The sequence below is a fragment of the Bos taurus genome, chromosome 19 (assembly GCF_002263795.3).
Source record: "Bos taurus isolate L1 Dominette 01449 registration number 42190680 breed Hereford chromosome 19, ARS-UCD2.0, whole genome shotgun sequence".
NCBI classification, from domain to species: domain Eukaryota; kingdom Metazoa; phylum Chordata; class Mammalia; order Artiodactyla; family Bovidae; genus Bos; species Bos taurus.
The window spans coordinates 26606490-26622797 of record NC_037346.1 but is presented as its reverse complement, the minus strand read 5'-3'; the positions used below and the strand labels follow the sequence as shown (position 1 = coordinate 26622797).

The window sequence follows — 16308 nt, the reverse complement described above, 5'->3', positions numbered from 1 at the left end:
TGAGTTTGAGTAAACCCCGGGAGTTGGTGATGGACAGAGAGGCCTGGCACGCTGCAGTCGATGGGGTGGAAGAGTTTGACAGGACTGAGCGACTGAACTGACTGACAGCCCAGCTGTACTGTAATGCCATTGATTTAGGGGTACATCAAGTTGCTTCTAAGCTTTCTTCACTGCTGGTTTAGTTAACCATATGACCTTCTGCTTTCCAGTTTCTATTGAAAGTTTTGCTATTATTAATAACTCCTCTCTTTCCTTGACCCCTTTCTTAAATCCCCTTATTGTTATCTTCTTAGGATTTAGAAAAAGAGTGAAGTTAAATGCTAGATACCTCAAATTTAACTAAAACCCTCCACTCGCTTGCTAACCCTGGCCAAACTGGCTTCATCCTCAACCTTCCATAAACTGTCAAGATTGATCTTTCCTGAAAGATAAAGCTGGTCAGAATTCACTTCTTGAAAACCTTTCAACCGCTCCCAAATGCCTTCAAAATAAAGTTCAAATTCCTTAGCTTGCAAGCCGTTTTCTGGTCTGGCTCCCCACTGCGGTCTCTCCAGTCACACCTAGCCACAAACCACACTGCGTACATTCCAGTCAAACTTATTGGACTTCCAATGTGTCGGCCCCTCACAGCACTACACACTTACTGTGGCTTTCCCTTTTCCACTCCAACCTCTCAGCCACCTGGTCAACCCCCCAGATTCAGTTCAAGCAACATTTCCTCCTAGAATCCTTTCTCTGTTCCTAGAGATACACCCTGGGCGTATCCCTAATAAAGCACCTATCCACTCTCACGTGAGAGGCCACCTCACTCACCTTTGTATCCCCAGAGCCAACCACATAATAAGCAATCAGAGAGGGAAACGGCTGACAGGAGCAAGCACCTCATAATATATTGACAGTCCGTTTTTAGCGGAGCTCCCGGTCAGAGGGAAGCACCACGGCGAATAATGTCACACTCACCAAGTCGTTTTCCCCGGGCTCCGATAGGTGGCGGAGTGGGATAGGCAGACAGAGGGTCCATGGCTGTCCAGTCTGTAATACCCCAGAGGTCCTACCATCATCACCCAGCACCCCGCAGACGCTCAAGAAATTCTTGTAGAAGAAATTAAACAGACCACAACAGTGTAGTGAAGGTGGACAGGTCTGAATGGCCTTAGACTGGGGAAATTTTCGATACTCCGTCTTACCACAGGTGGTCACGCGGTGGGGTCGCGCAGCGAGCATGCGCAGGAGACCCTGGGAGTTGTAGTTCACCAGGTGAAACGAGAAGGGAAAGGCCACGCTGAGCATCCTGGGAACTGTAGTGTTGGCTAAGGTGCGCCCTCTGCGCAGGCGCAAACCGACGGTCACTTCCGGGCGTTTTTCGGTAGTATTTCGCAAAAGAAAACCCCAGAGTAACGATGGCTACCTACAGCCTGGCGAACGAGCGACTACGCGCCCTGGAAGACATCGAAAGAGAAATTGGAGCCATTCTTCAGAATGCAGGTTCGGGATACGACGACGAGAAGGGTAACGGGCGCGAGAGCAAGCGCGACCGCTTGCACATGCGCGGACCAAGTGGGGTTGGAAGGGATCCTAACTGGGTGTAGGGGTGGGTGGGGCTGGCCCTGGGGCGGGGCTATACTGGCGGTCTCCGGATAGCCCCGCCCGCTCTCCACTCTGGCAGGTACCGTGATCTTGGAACTGTCCAAGGAAAAAACCAACGAGAGGCTCTTAGACCGACAGGCAGCGGCCTTCACCGCGTCAGTGCAGCACGTGGAGGCGGAGCTGTCGGCTCAGATCCGCTATCTCACTCAGGTGTGTGTCGTGGGACCTGCTACGCTCGCACCCCAGCTCTCTGCCTTAGCCTTATTCTTCAAGAGTCCAGGGAACAGCTTTGGTCCCCGGAGCCAACCAAGATCAGCCCTACCCAGCAAGCCCGTCGATCCTGGCAGCATCCCTCCCTTCCAGGACAGGTTTCCCGTGTCACTGAGTTGCATCACATGAGCCAGTGGATGGGAAAGTCCTGGGAGAGGGCATCTAAACAATAGGAAAGTTATAGGATTTGCCCTTAGACATTTGACCTGACCTCAAGTGTATAGTGCCCCAGATGGCTACCTCACGAGAAAAGGAACAGGACTGAAAGGGCTCTGAGGTTATTACAACAGGAAGCACCATTTACTAAACTTTTACAGTGTGCTAGACATTCTGCATTATCTAATTCTATAACAACTCTGAAAAGTGAAACTGTCAGTCTCTCAGTCGTGTCCGACTCTTTGTGACCCTGTGGACTATAGCCCGCCAGGCTCCTTTGTCCATGGAATTTCCCAGGCAAGAATACTGGAGTGGGTAGCCATTCCATTCTCCAGGGGATTTTCCCGACCCAGGGATTGAACTCGGGTCTCCTGCATTGCAGGCAGATTCTTTACCATGTGAGCCATGAGGGAAGCCCATAACAACTCTAGGAAGTAGTTACAGTCATCCCCACTTTACAAAGGAGGTTAATAGAAGTTAATAGAAGTTCATTGATGTGCCCTAGGTAGTCCAGCTAACCATCTGGCATAGCAAATTCAAACTCAGGGAAGAAATGAGGCAAAAGACCTGATGACTTGTTGGGGAGATGGGTGAGGGAAGGGGTGCTTCACTGATAAATCTGAATCTCCTGTAGGTGGCCACAGGGCAGCCCCACGAGGGCTCCAGCTACTCTTCGAGGAAGGACTGTCAAATGGCCCTGAAGCGAGTGGACTATGCTCGCCTCAAGCTCAGTGAGGTGGCCCGAACCTGTGAGCAGATGCTGGAGAACTAGGCCAAGCAGGTGAACAGCTTGGAGGGAGAGCTCCACATATACCCCAGAACAGAATCTGGAGAGTGTGGGCTGCCCTGTACCTGCCGTACTGGTCAGAGGCCATGAGGACAAGGGTGCAGAAGGTGGGAAGGAAGAGACTTAAGAGACCAAGCCCATGCACAGCTGTGCCCTGGCTCCTCCAGCAGGTTGCTCCTGCCATGCACTTCACTGAGTACGGACAAGCTCAGACAGGAGATGGAGACTTAGACACCCAACCCACTTCCTCATGTCTCTGCCCCAGGCTTCCCGCAGACTTGGACCAAGGAAGACACATTTTTGGTTCACTGAAAAAGACAAAATGAGAACTAAGGGTTTTCCTAATAAAAATAATAACACCAAAACAAGGAGTTCAGACTCTCATTGGGGCATATATGGTGATGTAAGGGGTTGAGGAAGTAAAACCAGGCTGCATGGCAGCTGCTGAGGAGGGAGGGTAGAAAAGCCCAGGCCTTTACTGTGGGGTCGGGGCACAAAGCAAGAGAGGGTGGAAGCTAGGGAGGAACACTGGTGTGGTGTGAAGTGACAAGAGCAAGATATATGGGTCATGGGATATGGAGGCTGGTAGGGGTTGGGAGGACATGTTGAGGGGGAAGATGCTAGGTGGCTGTCAGCAGAGAAGCTGAAGCCAAGAATCAGGCATGATTAGGGGGCAAGGGCATAAGACCCATGTCTGCAGAAAGAAGAGCCAAAAATTATAAAAATAAGTTTTAGTAGTTAAAAAATATGGAATTTATACAAGACATAAACAGCAATTTTATATCACGGTATAGAAAAAATCCAAAAGAACAGAAGAAAAGTCTAAGGTAGGTCAATAGCTGGTTAGTTGTGAATTAAACACTGACCAATAAGTACAGTGTCTACCAAAAATTGTTCTAGTATATTAATTCATGCTGAATAAATCACAATCTGCCCTCACAAGGTTCCATTCTCTGCCCTGGTTCGTCTGCTGCAGGTATATAATGAAGCTGCAAGATCTGGAAAAGATACAGAAATTAACAGATGAGCTCTGAGATCAAGGGAAGCTGGGCAGGGTATCAGGGGGGGCAAGAGGTGACAGCTTAAACTGGGGAATCAGAGTCTAGAACATTAGCTATAGACCAGGTACACAGCAGGTGCTCAACAGTAAAGATCTGTGAATTGAATGAATGGCTCCGACCTTCCTCCACAGCTTCATCTCCCACTAGTCTGCTCTAGCTGCCATCTTGATGTTGCTCCAAGCACTGCCTGACTTCGAGGGCTGGTCCCCGGGCCTATGATGGCGTCCCTCCCTCCCCACTCTGTAGTCGGGCTAACTCTTCACTCATCGCCTGTGGTCAGTGGTGCAGGTATCATCTGTATTTGTCTCTGGGTCTGCCTGGGAGCTGCTGCTGGCAGAATCCCTGCCAGGGAGGCTCTGGGTCCCTGGAGGAGGGGTTCAGAAGCCCAGTTTACCTGGGGGATGCTGTAGGAGCTGATTCTTCCTCCGCTTGCACACGACGTAGAGTAGGACTCCAGCGAGGATGAAAACGATGGCCAAGAGGGACAGCACAGGGACCGTGGCTGATGTCCCAGCCTGAGGACCCCTGTTTTCTTTCAGCTGCTTCTGGTTCTCCTTAGCCTCAGGCTCTGCCCCCAGACTGTGGCCTGAAGTGTAAGTGGTAGTTTCATGGGTGGGGATGAGCTTGCTGTCCAAGGACAGTGCTCCTTCCAGAGGGGTGGGTTGCTGGGTACGCTGCAAGGTGGATGGCAGATACGTCTGGGAAGTGGTGGCTGTGTCTGACGGTGCCGCTTCTGTGGGCTCGGGAAGCTGGGTTCTGTGAAGAGGTGCATCCACCACCCTAGGTTGAGCATGTCCACATTCTGAAGAAGCAAGAAGTGAGGGATCAGGGCTAAGAGGTGACAAGGTGAAGAACTAGACAGAGGGCAGGGTAGCGGGTCAAGGAGAACATCAAGGGAACAGCTGAAGCCCAGGAAAGGAGGGTAGAGGGAGAATATGGGGAGATGGAAGTGAGCAACTACAACATGGAACCCCTGAGGCAATCATGTCCTGAGAAGTCAGGACACCCGGGTTGGAACCCAGACTCTGCTACAAAATAGCTGTGACCTTGCCCCTTGTCACCTAACCTCTCTGGGGTTCATTTCTTTTAGCTGTAACTTAGGGATAATTTTAGTAACAAAGACCAGAGTAGCGAGGAAGAGTAAAAGAAATCAGTTAAGTGCTGGTACCTGGAAGAACACTTGGTGTCTTAATGGTTGTGTATTTATTTTAGGAGTAAAATACAACCAGCATATCAAATTTGTGACTTCACAGGTGTTCCTGCTTAGGACAAGTTGCCATTAAGTTTTTCAAAAGTGGCTGTATACACTTATTTACTCATTTCATTGTTTTAAAATTTTACCTCAAAGGAACAATAAAATACAGAACTCTCCTTAATAATATACATGGTGAAATGTCTGGGAATAAAGTATAGTCGAGCCTGCAACTTACTTGGAAGTGTACCAAAAAGATATTAGGCAGATCAATGAGGGATAGAGGGATGCATAGACAGATGGGTGGGCAATAAAGCAAATATAGTTAAAATGCCTTAAACTCGATATTGTAAAATATAAAATATATTTGCTTTATTATGGACATATGTAAAATACATCAAATATAGAAATCAAACATTATAGAATTAGGTGGTAGTTATATGGATGTTCACTGGACAAATCTTTCAACTTTTGTACATGTCTTCAAATTTCCATAATAAAATCGTTCTTGTTGTTGTTTAGTCATCAAGTAATGTCTGACTCTTTTGCAGCTCCATGGACTTTAGCCCCTAAGGCTCCTCTGTCCATGGGATTTCCCAGTCAAGAGTGCCCTCTCCTTCTGCAGGGGATCTTTCCAACCCAAGGATAGAACCCACTATCTCCTCCGCTGGCAGGTAGATTCTCTACCCCTGAGCCACCGGGGAAGCCTCCACCACAAAATACCGGAACATAAAAATAGTGCCTTGATTTCAAGAACAACATTAAGTAAATGCACAGTGATAGGATGTATCGGCAAAAATCATGAAGTGATGGTGAAGGGTTTATGGTAAAGAGGAACTTAAGTCAAAGTATACTGAAGAAGAAAGGGCTGAGGCAAAGAAGGGTGTAAGGTGGACGCACAGGTGCCCTGGGGACAGGGCCTGGGGAGGAGGGGGGAGCTCTCACCTCCACTGTCAAAGCAGTGCATCAGCTCCTGAACCCAGCCGTCAGTGCTGCCTCCACATACATTTTTGAGGGGTAGCTGGAACCTGAGGAACGACCTGGTCTCAGATGTGTCCCCACTCTCTGCCCCACCCCTGCCATTCTCAGCTCTTTCCTGGTTCCAAAGAAGTGAGGTCACCCCCGAGCTTCAGCAGTTTCTGCTGGGACTGGGAAATTCCAGGTAGGTGGGACAGGGGAAAAGGGAAACTGAAGGTGCAACGAATTAGGGCGAACGTGACCGAGAGGAGTGGGGCAGGGGCGAGACGTCCTCCCAGAAGGAGATCGAGTTTGACCAGAGGATCCTGAAGGGCGGGGGAGAGGGGGGGCCCCCGCGGATCCTGAAGGGCGGGGGGGCGGGGAGGGCGGGCCCCCCCACCTCCCCGCGCAGCCCTCCCGGGGTGGGTGGTGACATTACCTGACGTAGGAAAAACAGCGCTGATATGCTTTCAGGTATTTTCGGAGATGTCTCATGATATTCTCGTTTGGGGGGGAATGGGAAGAGACTGTATGATCGCAGGGACAACTCCCAACCTTGCTGCCTTCGTTGCCATTGCCTGAGCGGGATGGAAGTGGTTCGCACAGGCCCCGGTTCAAGGGGCTCATGCAGCTGCTACTAAGACTTCAACCCACAGCCTCACTACAGTGTCTCCCCTAGACCCCAGGATCTGAGCCCCGATCCCGGCTCGACCCACGCTTCACTCTCCCCAAATATGTCCATAATCACACCTGGACCCAGGTGTTCCCCAGCCCATCCCCAAGCCCAGGCAGCTGGCCCTCCCCCTGCCCCCGGCTGCCTTGGGGACCCTGGCTCCCCACTTACTCAACTCAACCCAGCGGCGCTAGTGCCTCCCGCCCATTTCCTTCCCCGGATTCGGGGCTCCGGGCCTCCGACAAACCTGAAGTAGTGGCATAAGCTATAAACAGTAGGACCAAGAGTAACCGGGATGTCCGGCCCAGCATCATCTCAGCCCGCCGCGTTCTGTCTGACTCCCCGACGTTCTCCGGAGCCTGATGACCAGCCGGTTTCTCAATGGCTTTCGCTTCCTTCTCCCGCTTCGCCTATGATTCCGAGGGACACGGCGGTCGTCGGCGCCGGGGCCCCGCCGGCCAAGGCAGGTCGCGAGGGGGCGGCGCGTCCCTCCCGGCGTCCTCACCGTCTCAAATCGACAGTCCCATCGCAACCGCGTGATCGCAGGCCTGGGGGAGGCGGGGAAACTCCGGGAGGTGGAGTTCCTCCGCCAGCACCCCCGCACCCAACCCAGAGCCCCGTCGAGTCGGTAGCCAGGAATGATTGAAGAAGGAGAGAGAAAGCGAAAGGAAGCCCAAGGTGCACGGCTAGGCGCGGCTGGATGGCAGCACTGCCCCCTGGGCCGATTCGTCTGGCCCAGAGATGCCAGCACCGCCCGCCTGCCCTCCGCAGCTCAGTCCGTGACCTGCGTCTTAGAGAGGCATTCACGTTTTGACCCGGCTCCAGTCACGTGGGCGGAGTGACTGTCAGCACCAGTCCAAGCGCTTCGCGGCGCAGACACTGACCCGGGTGCCTCCGCGCGGCGCAAGACTTTGGGGCGTGGCCACCCGAGCAGCCGGCCGTGGGCTCGGGCAGCCTGACGTCACACCGCACCCCGAGGTATTTACCTTCGAAAAGTGGTGGCGGCTGCAGGTACTGGAGTAGTGGAGCGGCCGGGGCGGGGGCTAGGTGTACTGGGGTTCACCGCCAACCCTAACCCGGTCCAAGGCGAAGGAATGCCCTGCCTCTGATGCCCTCTTCCCACACCCCACAAACGAGTCCAAAACTCTTTCCCATAGGATTAACCCTCTCCCACTTCGATCCTCGATTTAATTCAATCCCTACCTTTGAGGGTTTGAGCCTCAGATTTGGAGCCCCAAATACTATCTCCCGCCTGACTACTCACTTTTAACCCTAATCACCCACTTTCAAGTCTGGCCCCCATTCTCATCCTGAACTCGCATCCTCAGCCCTGAAAACTCCTTTCTGGCTCCCAACATCCATCCATAGATTCCACCCTAAGGGACCCCTCCAACCCACACCGTCCCCGGTGCCTCTCCCTCACCATACATCCCTTCTGCTCAGTCTGGCCCAGGCCCTGTGCCCCTGAAGACATGGAGTTTGTGTCTGGATACCGGGATGAATTCCTTGATTTTGCTGCCCTCCTCTTTGGCTGGTTCCGCAAGTTCGTGGCAGAGCGCGGGGCTGTAGGGACCAGCCTTGAGGGTCGCTGGCGGCAGCTGGAGGCTCAGATCAGAAGGTTGCCCCAGGACCCAGCCCTTTGGGTGCTCCATGTCTTGCCCAACCGTAGTGTGGGCATCAGCCTGGGGCAAGGGGCAGAGCCAGGCCCTGGACCAGGCCTGGGGGCTGCCCGGCTGCTGGGAGATGAGCCCCCACTCCACCTGAGAGACCTAAGTCCCTACGTCAGCTTTGTCAGCCTGGAGGAAGGGGAAGAAGGAGAGGAGGAGGAGGAGGAGGAGGAAGAAGAAGAGAATGGAGAGGAGGAGGGTGCCGGCACCAAAAAGGTAGAAACGGAGGAGGATGGGGAGCCGGCCCCTGGCAGCAGGGAGCCCCCCCGGGAAGCCACCCCTCCAGGGGAGCCAGAGGAGGCCAAGCAGGAGGCTGGAGGTGGCGAGGATGGCAAAGAAGACAGGGCAGAAGATGGGCCGGGGCCCGAGAAGAGGACGGGGCGGAGAGGTGGTAAGAACCCAGTACGCCGCTGGCCCCCTCAGAACTCAGTTAGGAGTCACACATGGGTGGGCCTCAGGCCAAGCTGGCCTGAAAAGGTGTTTTCATTGATCCACATTTTTTTTTAAGTTTCACCAACATTTAAACAGTAAAGGAAAAAACAATTCCAGAAGTCTAGAGTTAACACCTCAAGAAAAATGTGAAGTTCCCACAGCACACCCCCACATTTATGCCTGGCGGCAAATGCTCGTTCTGTGGAGCCACTGTCCCCTTCCAAAGAGGCGTGCCCTCTCTACCTAATTCCCTCTCCTAGCCCCAGGAGTATCTGATTTGGTACCCTGCCCCTGACAATCTTCCCCCTCCACCCCCGACTTTTCCTGTCTTCCGCAGATGCTGCTCCCTTGCACCTTTCCTGCCTCTTACTGGTGACGGATGAACATGGCATCATCCTGGGCATTGACCTGCTGATGGAAGGAGCACAGGGGAGCACCGGCAGGGGCTCAGGGGCTGAGAACCTGGCTCCTCGAGCCTATGCTCTCCTCTGCCACAGCATGGTCTGTCCCATGGGCTCCGGAGACCCCCGAAAGCCCCGACAACTTACTGTGGGAGATGCCCAGCTGCATTGGTACAGAAAGCTGGTAGAGGGTGGGGAAGCCTGGGGGCCTGGGCTTCTGAGCTCCACCCCCAACCTGATGCTGTCTCCACCCTCATTCAGGGAGCTGGAGAATCTGGTCCCAAGGCTGGGAGTGAAGTTAGCCAAGACCCCGATGCGGACATGGGGTCCCCGGCCAGGCTTCACCTTTGCCTCCCTTCGGGCTCGAACCTGCCATGTTTGTCATAGGCACAGCTTTGAAGTGAAACTGACACCCTGGTGAGCAACCTGCAAAGACAAAGTGAGGGGGAGGAAAAGTCGGGCAAACAGAGAGGAAGCAGGCTAGTGGGGGACACTGAGGACAGACAGAATGAGGAACAGAGAAACAAGAAGATGGAAAAATACCATGCCGTTATAGGCAAAGAGAGTACAAATAGACTGAGTGACATATGGGCAGCTGCAGGACAGATGGACAGCAGACAGGGGACCTACGTACACTAATTCTGGCTACCCCACCACCTCCTATAACCCCAGCCCCCAGTGCAGTGCTGTCTTGTACTGTGGAGAGGCTTGTCTCCGTGCGGACTGGAAGCGATGCCCAGATGACGTAAGCCACCGATTTTGGTGCCCAAGGCTTGCAGCCTTCATGGAGCGGGCTGGAGAACTGGCAACCCTGCCTTTTACCTACACCGCAGGTACCATAAGGAGGTCAGGATGGATGGGGGAAGTGGAACCAGGTCTTTGGAACAGGGTCCTGGGCTTGAAGGTTAAGTGCCTGTTATTTCAGAGTCTTGATCCCTGGAGTAACAGCTGAGCGCTGGGTATTTGGGGCTGGGAGCTAGACCCCTGGGGCTGAAGATAGCCTCTTTGGAGCTGAGGACTGAGTGCCCAGGTCCCTGAGAGAACTTAGGGGATTCAGGAGTAGAGATACAAATACTTGCTTCCCAGTTTCACAAGCTGGCAACCTGAAACAAATCACTTTACTTTTTAGAGTTTTTCCTCACCGGTTAAACAGGCAGATTAGCAAATGTTAAAACCCATGGAATTGTCATATGGCTTCTGTGGACTATGCTGTAGCCACTCAGGAATGTTAGTTCTCTGCCTGACTAGAAGCAGACTCAGACCCAGGGTCCCGGGGAGAGGCTGAGGTGAGCCCAAGTCCGGAATCCTGGCCACTGAGCCCTCAACCCCTCCCCTCATCCTTCTCCAGAGGTGACCAGTGAAACTTTTAACAAGGAGGCCTTCCTGGCCTCCCGCGGCCTCACTCGTGGCTACTGGACCCAGTTCAGCATGCTGATTCCAGGCCCTGGCGCCCCCAGGCACCCAAGGGGCAGCACACCCTCCCTCAGCCTTCTTCTCCATGGTGCGTGGGGCCTCTCTCCAGGCATGAGTCCCTCAGACTAGAGAGCAGCAGGGGAGATCAAAAAGTTGTCCAGATCCTAGATAACCCCTCCACGTACACAGCAGACACCCCAACCCCCAGCACCAGGGCACTGCCTGCCACTCCCCAACCCTCGGAAAAGTCACCCCTGCCCACCCTCTCCAGAAGCCCCATCCCTAGGCAGTTTCCCAGCCCCCTGCTGCAGCTCCAGGTCCTCTCAGGGAACACAGCTCCTTTGGAAGAAGGAAGCAGCCAGGTGGTGATCTCCCTGACACCAGGCTCGTCGTCTTTTATCCTCACAGGAGATCCTTACCAGCCTCTCCAGGGGGATGGGCCAGCTCTGATGCCTCCAGTGCCCCCAGATTCACCCAGGGGCCTCTTTGGTGAGCCAGAGGGGCCCTGAGGGAGCTAGGGGTGGGGATGTGATCTGCAGGGCCAGAGGTCTTGGGGGACTGAGAAAGGAGGCTGTTAGACTGGAGGGGGCCTGAGGTCAGGTCCCCAGTAGCCCACTCTCCCCAGGCTCGTGGCAGGATTACTACACGTGGCGGGGCCTCAGCTTGGACTCCCCCATGGCCGTGCTCCTCACCTACCCACTGACTGTGTACTACGTCATCACCCACCTGGTGCCCCAGTCCTGTAAGGAGGGCTGAGGCAGGGGGGAGGACTGCATGGAGCAGAGGGGCCAGGGGGCTGGTAGGGGACAGGAGGGAGGGGAGGAGGAGACCATATTCTTAAGTGGGTAGCTTATCACCCAGTCCCTGAGCTCAACATCCAGAACAAACAGTCACTGAAAATCCACGTGGTGGAGGCCGGGAAGGAGTTTGACCTTGTCATGGTGTTTTGGGTAAGTCCCTCCAGGCCTGAAGGGTGGGCGTCTGGGTGTGGAGGTGAACACAGGGTGGGACCCAGATTCGTCCTCTCTGCCCTTCAGGAACTCTTGGTCTTGCTCCCCCATGTGGCCCTGGAGCTGCAGTTTGTGGGTGACGGCCTGCCCCCCGAAAGTGACCAACAGCACTTTACCCTGCAGAGGGTGAGGGTTGAATACCCCCTCCCCCTGTCCCCCACCCCAGTCTCCAGACCTGGTCCCTCTGTTATCATCCTGGTTGGGCAGTGCCCTTCTGATCCCTGCCTCCCCTCCCCTGTCTTACCTGACACGTCTTCCAGCACCATCACTTCCACTGGCCTCTCTCCCACTTCTGACTCCCCAGGATGGCCCTGAAGTATCTGTCCGCCCTGGTTCTGGTGTATCAGCACGGCTCAGCTCTGGGACTAAGGAGAAGGGGGGCCGCAGAGACCTGCAGATCAAGGTGTCTGCAAGGCCCTACCACCTGCTCCAGGGGCCCAAGCCTGACTTGGTCATCGGTAAGAGCCGGGGGTGGGAGGGTGGAGAAGGTGGGAGGAGGCCATGGAAGCTAGCTTCTCCCTGCTGTCCTTCCCTCCGCAGGATTTAACTCTGGCTTTGGGCTAAAGGACACTTGGCTGAGCTCGCTGCCCCGGTTACAGGTGGGGGATGGGGCAAAAGAGACCTTCTCTCACCTGCCGCCCGGTCCCTCATTTTCTAAAAGTGTTTTCTTCCCCATCATCTACTCCACAGACATAGGGTGCACCCACGGGTCCTCCTGGCCCCTGTGTCTGCCTCGTGCCTCTCCCCATCCCAGTCCTCTGGGTCCCCAGGAGGTATATGGGGGTGGGAGCTTTTCTCTGAGTATCTGAGACCCCGCTCCCACCCCAGTCCCTCCGAGTGCCGGCCTTCTTCACCGAGAGCAGCGAGTATGGCTGTGTGATGGACGACCAGACCATGGCGGTGGCCACAGGAGGGGGGACCAGCCCTCCACAGCCCAACCCTTTCCGCTCCCCCTTTCGCCTCAGAGCGGCAGACAATTGCATGCCCTGGTAAGGCCTTCGTACTCTCTGGCTGCTCATCCTGAAAAGCCCACCTCAACCCTCGTCTCTATGGTCCTGGGACCCTCCTGGCCCAGCCCTACCCTCTGCTTCCTCCGCCCGCACTCCTCACGACCCCCACTGGAGGGTCTCGACAACGCCCACATACCCCTCTATAGAACCAGCTCACAAAATCTCTCCAATCCCTGGTCCTCTACCCACCAAAACATAGCCCTGATTACACCCTGGCTGGCCCACGGAGCCCTAAGCCTAGCCCCACCCCACCCCCCGGGAACGTAGAATTTATAACCCCCGCCCCTTGGAATAGCCCAGCCTCTTGGCCCCGCCCCTGATGGAGCCACGCCCCCTCAGGTACTGCAACGCTTTCATCTTCCACTTGGTCTACAAGCCCTCGCAGGGAAGCGGGGCCCGCCCGGCGCCAGGGCCGGTGACTCCGACCCCAACTCCTACAGCCCCTCCCGCCCCCGCCCGTAGGCGCCGAGGAGAAAAGAAACCTGGGCGGGGGTCCCGCCGGCGCAGGTGAGGGCCGAGAGAGAGCAGTCCACCCTCTCCCCCTACACGCCTCAGAAAGGAACACGAAACAGGGGAGGCCGAGGGTGAGGCCGGTTGGCGGAACACGAAAAGCTAAATAAAATAACTTGTTTGAAACCACCGAGTCAAACGTTCATCGTTGGGTCCTTAAATGGAGAGAGAAGAAAAAGGATTTAAGGACGACATTTTCCTCCAGCTTTCTTCAGTTCCTCGACCGCTATCCTCTCTCTCTTTGCTTGGGATTCTAACCTTCCTGGGTAATCCCGTGCGTGCGTGCTAAATCGCTTCAGTCGTGTCCGACTCTTGGCGACCCTAGATTGTAGCCCTCTAGGCTCCTCTGTCCATGGGATTCTCCAGGCAAAGATACTGGAGTGGGTTGCCATTTCCTCCTGCAGGGGATCTTCCCGACCCCAAACTTCTTCTAATAATAAGTGTTGATAAAACACTTTCCGGCCCCAGGAACATTCGGGGACCGGATCCAAGTCAAGATAAGACCAAGAAACAGAAAGAGACTTCTCTGGGGGAGGAGGGGTGGGGGGAGGGAGTGGGTGCGGGGGCAGGGGAGGCATACAGCATCCTGGGGGCTGCACAGCCTTGGTTTAGAGTCAGTGAAAGCCCCAGGCCACCCACCTGTCCCGCTTAGAAACCTCATGGCCATCCTTGACTCCACCTTCTCTCATCTTTCGTGTCCCGTAAGAACCAACTCCAGCTGAATGAGACTGCTGGTCACTCAGCCTCCAGCAGTTTATGTCCAGTCTCACTGCAAACGCCCCCTGTATCTCCTATTCCTTCCAAAACAGACATTCAAAACATTATTCTCTGCTTAAATCCCTTCAGTGACTTTCTTCTGATTTTAAAATCCCCATAAGCATAAGCTGGGCCTAAAGATGCTTGTCACAAAGTATAAAAAAGGAAAAAATAGTGGAGAAACCCGGCAGACACCACCTGAATCAACTGACTAATATTTATGAGAAATAAGAAGTCATGCTGACATCATGCTCCCTGACCTGATGCAATGACAAGGCCACACTCCCATCCCCTCTGTAGTATTTTCCCCCAAATCCATAATTTTAGACTAATCACAAGAACACATCAGAAAAAAATCCTGGGACAGTCTACAAAACACGTGACCACTATCTTCAAAAGTATAAGCCACAAAAAGCAAAGAAAGACTGACAGATTGGAAGAGACTAAGGAGACATGACAATTAAATAGGATATAGTATACTGGATAGGATCTTGAATGGAAAAAAAGAAGAAGGGGAAAATGAGAAATTTGAATAGTCTGCTATTAGCTAGTGGAATTGTATCAATGTTAACTTCTTAGTTTTGGTAAATATATCATGGTCATAGAAGAAGTCACATTAAAGGAAGATGGATGAGGAGTATTTGGGAACACTCTAGTGTCTTTGCCAAAAGCACTGCAGATGGTGACTGCAGCCATGAAATTAAAAGATGCTTGTTCCTTGGAAGAAAACCTATGACCAGCCTAGACAGAATATTAAAAAGTAGAGACACTACTTTACCAACAAAGGTCCATCTAGTCAAAGCTATGGTTTTTCCCGTGGTCATGTATGAATATGATAGTTGGACTATAAAGAAAGCTGAGCACTGAAGAATTGATGCTTTTGAACTGCAGTGTTGGAGAAGACTCTTGAGAGTCCCTTAGACTGCAAGGAAATCCAACCAGTCAATCCTAAAGGAAATCAGTCCTGAATATTCATTGGAAGGACTAATGGTGAAGCTGAAACTCCAATAGTTTGACCACCTGATGCAAAAAACCTACTCATTGGAAAAGACCCTAACACTGGGAAAGATTGAAGGCAAGAGGAGAAGGGGATGACAGAGGATGAGATGATTGGATGGCATCACTAACACAATGGACGTGAGTTTGAGTAGGCTCAAAGTAGGGAGTTGGTGATGGACAGGGAAGCCTGGCGTGCTGCAGTCCATGGGGTCGCCAAGAGTCGGATACGACTGAGCGACTGAACTACTGTCTTTGCAATCTATCTATAAATCTAAAAGTATTTAAAAATAAAATGTTTAGAAGATCAGACTCTTTAGTATGGCTTATAAAGTACCTCTCTTTCCATTATCCTCTTTTTTTTCTAAATATTTTATTATCTAAGTTTCCAAATCCACAAAAACCCTGGAAGACTCGGCAGAATGAATCTCTATGTACCCATCACCCAGCTTGGACAATCATCAGCATTTTTCAGTTTTATTATTATTCCTTGTGATGACGTGATAATATAAGAAATATATATTTGGTCTGCATCCTCCATTCTTGGCAGGAGAGCTTCTATGACCTGAGTGATAGAGCTGAGAGGAGCCTCTTTTGTTATTCGCAATAAGCCCCTTACAACCATACCTGAGTTTATTCTAATAAGGTGACTCTGGATGAGTATTTAGCTTCAGGATGGAGGTTAGATACCAGAGCAACCAACTATGTGAGTTGTATCCTTTATAGTAAATCAGTAATAATTAGTAATATTACTAATTCTGAGTTCTGTGAGCAAAAGTTACGAATGGAAATAGAATTTAGAGTTGGAGTCAACCCCAGGAAGTTGTTTCACTAGAGGCATGTGTGTGTGTTAGTCACATAGTCTGTCCAACTCTTTGCGACCCCATGAACTGGGGTTGCCAGGCTCTTCTGTCCATGGAATTCTCCAGGCAAGAACATTATAGTGGGTTGCCATTTCCTTCTCCAGGGGATCTTCCTGATCCAGGGATCGAAGCCGGGTCTCCTGCATTGCAGGTGGATTCTTTACCATTTGAGCCACCATGGAAGAGCATGAGGAAGTACAAACCAATAAGAAAAAAAAATGTGAAGAATGCATCCCTTGGTGATTATTTGTAATAGCTATAATGAAACTTAAAAAAGAGTTCTGGTTTGGACTTTGATGCTAAACTAAGTTCAGATTTGGGTCAGCCTGAATTTTGGCCGCTAGCCTCAAAGCTATCCACTAAGTAAAAAATTAGGCTGGGACAACAGAAAGTACCTCTAAGTCTCCTGGTCACCAAGAAGGTAGTTAGCATGCATGCTCATGCATGCTGACTCTTTGCAACCCCATGGACTGTAGCCTGCCAGGTTCCTCTGGCCATGGGGTTTTCCAGGCAAGAATATTGGAGTGGGTTGCCACTTCCTCCTTCAGGGGATCTTCCCAACTCAGG

The 16308-nt window shown here is 52.6% G+C and overlaps 4 protein-coding genes across 9 annotated transcripts in view; 2 read left to right on the top strand and 2 right to left on the bottom strand.

The window, feature by feature from the left end:
• The window catches only part of PELP1 (proline, glutamate and leucine rich protein 1), a 48212-nt gene extending 46922 nt beyond the window's left edge, over positions 1–1290 (bottom strand). The window contains exon 1 of the mRNA XM_005220276.5: positions 961–1290. Within this exon, the coding sequence (XP_005220333.1) occupies positions 961–1290 (330 nt within the window). The remainder of the gene's footprint in view (positions 1–960) is intronic.
• A 38-nt stretch (positions 1291–1328) lies between these two features.
• Positions 1329–3165, top strand: MED11 (mediator complex subunit 11). Of its 2 annotated transcripts, none has more exon segments than NM_001038084.2 (3): positions 1329–1485; positions 1667–1797; positions 2648–3165. In NM_001038084.2, coding segments are annotated over 3 exon segments (354 nt in total). In that variant the 5' UTR covers positions 1329–1400; the 3' UTR covers positions 2786–3165.
• Positions 3166–3534: 369 nt separating this feature from the next.
• On the bottom strand, positions 3535–7019 carry CXCL16 (C-X-C motif chemokine ligand 16). The gene is given in 5 exon segments (NM_001046095.2): positions 3535–3798; positions 4256–4663; positions 5999–6081; positions 6450–6588; positions 6931–7019. Coding segments are annotated over 5 exon segments (759 nt in total). The 5' UTR covers positions 6998–7019; the 3' UTR covers positions 3535–3736.
• A 275-nt stretch (positions 7020–7294) lies between these two features.
• On the top strand, positions 7295–13255 carry ZMYND15 (zinc finger MYND-type containing 15). Of its 5 annotated transcripts, none has more exons than XM_024980731.2 (14): positions 7295–7661; positions 8127–8741; positions 9120–9354; positions 9445–9600; positions 9856–10016; positions 10532–10684; positions 11005–11085; positions 11222–11338; positions 11458–11546; positions 11634–11732; positions 11911–12064; positions 12147–12205; positions 12435–12595; positions 12956–13255. In XM_024980731.2, exons 2-14 carry the CDS (start codon positions 8156–8158, stop codon positions 13125–13127), a joined length of 2223 nt encoding a protein of 740 aa, XP_024836499.1. In that variant the 5' UTR covers positions 7295–7661; positions 8127–8155; the 3' UTR covers positions 13128–13255. The 5 variants fall into 5 exon arrangements, with proteins under 5 accessions (XP_024836499.1, XP_024836498.1, XP_024836502.1 ...); XM_024980730.2 differs by having other exon boundaries at positions 7295–7694; XM_024980734.2 differs by lacking the exons at positions 7295–7661; positions 10532–10684 and having other exon boundaries at positions 7668–8741.
• The last annotated feature ends 3053 nt before the right edge of the window (positions 13256–16308 follow it).